At 47.6% G+C, this 5,848-nt stretch overlaps 1 protein-coding gene across 1 annotated transcript; it reads left to right on the forward strand.

Annotated features, from left to right (window-relative positions):
* Positions 1–3,608: 3,608 nt before the first annotated feature.
* Positions 3,609–5,369, forward strand: LOC121860540 (vegetative cell wall protein gp1-like). The gene has a single exon (XM_042357702.1). The coding sequence runs from the start codon at positions 3,609–3,611 to the stop codon at positions 5,367–5,369; it is 1,761 nt and encodes a 586-aa protein (XP_042213636.1).
* Positions 5,370–5,848: the final 479 nt, after the last annotated feature.

A 5,848-nucleotide genomic window follows, 5' to 3' on the forward strand; every position in this document is an offset into this window, starting at 1 on the left:
AGAACCCGTATCTTCCTAGAGCCCATATCCTAGAACCCTGTGTCCTTCTAGATCCCATGTTCTCTAGAGCCCGTGTCCGCCTCCTGCCGTGTCCCTGCCCACTCAGCAGCCATAGTGCGTGTCCCAGCGGGGTAGTTAGTGGCGCTGGTGGTGTGACGTCATGGACAATTTCCTTCCTTCTTGGCGTGATTATGAAGATTGTGGCGCTGGAGCCTTGTGGGTGTCCGTTTATGGTGGTGGTGTTGTGGAGGGGGGGAGGAAGGGTGTGGAGGAAGGGGAGGGGGAGGGTGTGAAGGGGAAGAGGAGGGTCTGAGAAGGGGGAAGAGGGTGTGCAGGAGGGGTGTGAAGGGAAGGGGTGTATGGAGGAGGGGAAGAGGGTGTAGAGGAAGGAGGGAGCGGAAGGAGGGAGGGGAAAGTTTTTTAACCATACAAACACGGGAACAAGGTCATGACGTCATCACAACAGTCTCACGGTAAGCATGTTGTCATTATTGAGTGACTGTGAGCGATAAAGAGTCAGCGAAGGAGTGGGTGATAAATAGTGGTGATAAAGAGAGTGATAAGTGAGCTTTAAAGAGAAAAAAGATAGAGATAAAGAGTGAGTTATAAAAGTAAGCTATAAAGAGCTATGCATCACTTCGCTCGCGACTCACCGGAGACAGGTAAATGTTGGCTTTAATTAAGGTGTGACATTATTAATTTCTTTGTTTAGTGAATCACAACTATTATATATATATATATATATATATATATATATATATATATATATATATATATATATATATATATATATATATATATATTATTTTTATTATAATTTTATTAATATTATTAATATTTTCATGCTCTCAATATTACTGAAAAACACACACACGCACACACACACACACACACACACACACACACACACACACACACACACACACACACACACACACACACACACACACACACACACACACACACACACACAATAAACCGCCTCGTCAGGCTCACTGGCACCGTCCAGAAACATGACACATCTGACGAGCAGCGGAGTGAGACCTTCCCTTCCCTAACCTAACCAACCTAACAAACACACGGACTACTTAACCAATCACCTGTTTGGAGAGAGTTAAGGATAATTGAGAGACAAACAAACAAACAATCAAAGAAGCAAACCTCAAGAGATCAACACAAATGGGTTGTGTTGATCATAATAAAAGACGAGAGTGTATCAGGTGACTCTTGACTCACCTAGAGAGAGAGAGTGAAGTTGGATTACTCTGTGTGTGTGTGTGTGTGTGTGTGTGTGTGTGTGTTACATTTCAGGGTACGATAAGAATGGAGAAGGGTGGGCAGGGGTGGGCAGGGGTGGGCAGGATGGGTGTCGCTCTTAGCCATAATCACAAGTTATTACAGCAGATAGTGATCGTTCTCCAGCCTCGCGTTTTCTCCTGTGTCACGCCCGCAAATGAAGCCCTCCATCCCTTACCCACACCCACCATCCCTCTCACCCACCCCACCCACCAATCCCGTCTCACCCCACCCACACTCTTACCCGCACCCGCCCTCCCTCATCCACCCACCTGCTCACCCGAACCTTGTACTACACCCCATCCTCCATACCCACGTTAACACCCACACAAGGAGAAGCGGCAGGGGAGGAGTGGGGAAGGGAGGAGAGAGGAGAAGTGACCCATTGCGTCTATTTCACAAACACCTACACTGAGCTACACCTTGGTTAATTAACCTACATGGGTACACCTGACTCTTTCTACATCATCCACAGGTGTAGTGAAGAGGGAGGGCAGAGGGAGAGTGTGAGGGGGGGGGGAAGGGAGGGAAATAGTGGGGGATGGGGGATGGAGGATGAGGGGAGGGGGGAATGTTGACAGAGTTTACTTTGGGTGGTTCAGAAGCCAGGACCGTGGGAGAGAAACAGGCATCATCCCGGATGTGAGGCGCCGGGTTGCTTGTCATTCATGCCAGCCACAATTATCATTTCCTTATCAAAACATCTGTATCATCCGCCTGGCGATCATCTGGCGTGAGTTATTATTAATTTGTGCCCTATTAGAGGCGCGGGGGCGTGGTGACGGTGGTGGCGCGGTAATGGGAACGGAAGAGGAAGTGTTATAGGCTAGTGGTGGCGGCCATTGTTTGTGCATGGTTACGTACACACACACACACACACACACACATGAGACACACACACACACACACACACACATACGGACAAATTCAACAGAGAGAATGCCGCCGAACGAAAGGTTATTGGACAATTTTGAACTAAAACTAACCCCATTCAGGTAACTTAACTAGATAATACCTCTGCTAGCTCAGGTAACTTAAGTTCTATCAGGTTAAGCTCGATAATATCTTAAATAACTTTACCATCTACTGCTGTTGTGTTGACATTTCTTCACACTAGGATCCTCAAAACTTAATGAACTTAAACAGGAAAAATATGTTAATTAGCGTGTTTATATACCTGGCAGGTGACTGGATTGACTTTAAAACTAACAAGAAATGTGGAGGAAAATATAAGTTAAGATCACCTGAAGAATAAACACTAACCTAACCTAACGCTAACCTAACCTAATCTACAACCCTAACCCAGCCTAACCTAACCCAACGCTAACCCAACCTAACCTAACCATAAATATGAACCATTAACATTAAAAACTATACAGAGATGAACTCAAGACTAGGACGAAATTGACACCCCCCCCCCCACACACACACACCCCCACACACCCCCACACACACACACACATACCCCCACACACACACACACATACACCCCCACACACACACACATATATTTTACACACACACACCCACATATGGTCGCGTGTTACTATATCTTTTAAACCCAAATTGGATGCCAATCACCTGAGCCATTTATTTGTGAAGTAATTTAGTCTCCATAGTGTTCAAACAATGGCCCCTGAGCCGGGTTATGGGGCGTCACCTCTCCTCTCATTGAACGGATCGATTATAAATGACTGATGATTAGCCAATAAGAAATTACACAAATACATTCAGCCTCTGTTTTACGTATGCAAATGGGGACCTTTGTGTTTTTAATTGTTTTTTGCGTTATGTATTTATTGTTTTATCTGTGTGTGTGTGTGTGTGTGTGTGTGTGTGTGTGTGTGTGTGTGTGTGTTGTTAAATATGGTATGAATATTAACACGTGTAATGATGATGATGATGATGATGATGATGATGATGGTGATGATGATGATGATGATGATGATGATGATGATGATGATGATGATGATGATGATGATGCTGATGATGATGATGATGATGATGATGATGGCATGGTAATAATGATAATAATAATAATGATAATAATAATGATGATAATAATAGTTGATAAAAGATAGATAGATAGATAGAGAGAGAGATTGGCCATCTTTGGCTGACCTTGAAATTGAACTCAAAGAATGTTGGTGGATCACAGCCCGACCAACACCCGACTATCTCCGACTAAGGAACCGACCGCTATTCACCCAGTATCCGACATCCGACTAAAGAAGGAACCACTACCCGATCAAGAGGACTAGCAAAACCCGACCACAAACCTGGACCCGACTACATTACGACCAATTAACGGTATGGGACCCGAAAATCTCCAAATACCTCTCAGTGTCTCCAACACCTCCCAGTGTCTCAAGTACTTCCTCAGTGTCTCAAATACCTCCCAGTGTCTCCAAGGACCTCCCAGTGTCTCCAAGTACCTCCCAGTGTCTCAAGTACCTCCCAGTGTCTCCAAGTACCTCCCAGTGTCTCCAAGTACCTCCCAGTGTCTCCAAATGCCTCCCAGTGTCTCCAAGTACCTCCCAGTGTCTCCAAGTACCTCCCAGTGTCTCCAAGTACCTCCAGTGTCTCCAAGTACCTCCAGTGTCTCCAAGTACCTCCCAGTGTCTCCAAGAACCTCCCAGTGTCTCCAAATACCTCCCAGTGTCTCAAGTACCCCCAGTGTCTCCAAATGCCTCCCCAGTGTCTCCAAATCCTCCCAGTGTCTCAAACCCTCCCAGTGTCTCCAAGTACCTCCCAGTGTCTCCAAATACCTCCCAGTGTCTCCAAGTACCTCCAGTGTCTCAATGCCTCCCAGTGTCTCCAAGTACCTCCCAGTGTCTCCAAATGCCTCCCAGTGTCTCAAATACCTCCCAGTGCCTCCAAATACCTCCCAGTGTCTCCAAGAACCTCCCAGTGTCTCCAAGTACCTCCCAGTGTCTCCAAATACCTCCCAGTGTCTCCAAGAACCTCCCAGTGTCTCCAAATACCTCCCAGTGTCTCCAAGTACCTCCAGTGTCTCAAGTACCTCCAGTGTCTCCAGTCCTCCAGTGTCTCCAAATACCTCCCAGTGTCAAGTACCTCCAGTGTCTCCAAGTACCTCCCAGTGTCTCCAAATACCTCCAGTGTCTCAAGTACCTCCCAGTGTCTCCAAGTACCTCCCAGTGTCTCCAAAGTACCTCCCAGTGTCTCAAATACCTCCCAGTGTCTCCCAAGTACCTCCCAGTGTCTCCAAGTACCTCCCAGTGTCTCCAAGTACCTCCCAGTGTCTCCAAGTACCTCCCAGTGTCTCCAAGTACCTCCCAGTGTCTCCAAGTACTCCAGTGTCTCAAGTGCACTCCCAGTGTCTCCAATTACCTCCCAGTGTCTCCAAATGCCTCCCCAGTGTCTCCAAAGCCTCCCAGTGTCTCAAGTACCTCCCAGTGTCTCCAAGTACCTCCCAGTGTCTCAGCACCTCCCAGGTCAAGTACCTCCCAGTGTCTCCAATGCCTCCCAGTGTCTCAAGTGCCTCCCCAGTGTCTCAAGTACCTCCCAGTGTCTCCAAATGCCTCCCAGTGTCTCCAAGTACCTCCCAGTGTCTCCAAGTACCTCCCAGTGTCTCCAAATGCACCTCCCAGTGTCTCCAAGTACCTCCCAGTGTCTCCAGAGTACCTCCCAGTATCTCCAAGTGCCTCCCAGTGTCTCCAGAGTGCCTCCCAGTGTCTCCAAGTACCTCCAGTGTCTCTAAGTACCTCCCAGTGTCTCCAAGTACCTCCCAGGTGTCTCCAAATACCTCCCAGTGTCTCCAGAACCTCCCAGTGTCTCCAAGTACCTCCCAGTGTCTCAAGTACCTCCCAGTGTCTCCAAGTACCTCCAGTGTCTCCAAATACTCCCAGTGTCTCAGAACCTCCCAGTGTCTCAAGAACCTCCCAGTGTCTCCAAGTACCTCCCAGTGTCTCCAAGTACCTCCCAGTGTCTCCAAATACCTCCCAGTGTTCCAAATACCTCCCAGTGTCTCCAAGTACCTCAGTGTCTCCAAGTTACCCAGTCTCCAAGTACCTCCCAGTGTCTCCAATGCCCCCAAGTACCCAGTATGGTAGTCACAGGTACGAGTAAAATAGAGCGAGTCCTAGAGGCAATCAGGTGATAAAAATAGAGGTGAATAGGCGAATCTTTAGAGCGACCAGGTGAGAGTAAAATAGAGTGAATGAGGCAGATCTTTAGGGCCAGAGTGAGTAAAATAGAGGCGAGGCCTTAGAGACCAGAGTGAGACAAATAGACCGAATAGAGCGAGTAATTAGGGCGGCCTCAGACACGTCATTGTGGATGGCATTCACACACTTCCAGAATTTAGGAAAAGACCCACAAGGCGTGTTTTGGCAGCCACACAATGATGGCCACACACACACACACACACACACACACACACACACACACACACACACACACACACACACACAGGCATACACACACACACACACACACACACACAGACACACACACACACACACACACACACATACACACACTTCAAGCCCTCGTCACTTGAGTCTTTTGAATCCATCGACCACAATTGTCT

The sequence above is a fragment of the Homarus americanus genome, unplaced genomic scaffold (assembly GCF_018991925.1).
Source record: "Homarus americanus isolate GMGI-L3 unplaced genomic scaffold, GMGI_Hamer_2.0 scaffold32418, whole genome shotgun sequence".
NCBI classification, from domain to species: Eukaryota; Metazoa; Arthropoda; class Malacostraca; order Decapoda; family Nephropidae; genus Homarus; species Homarus americanus.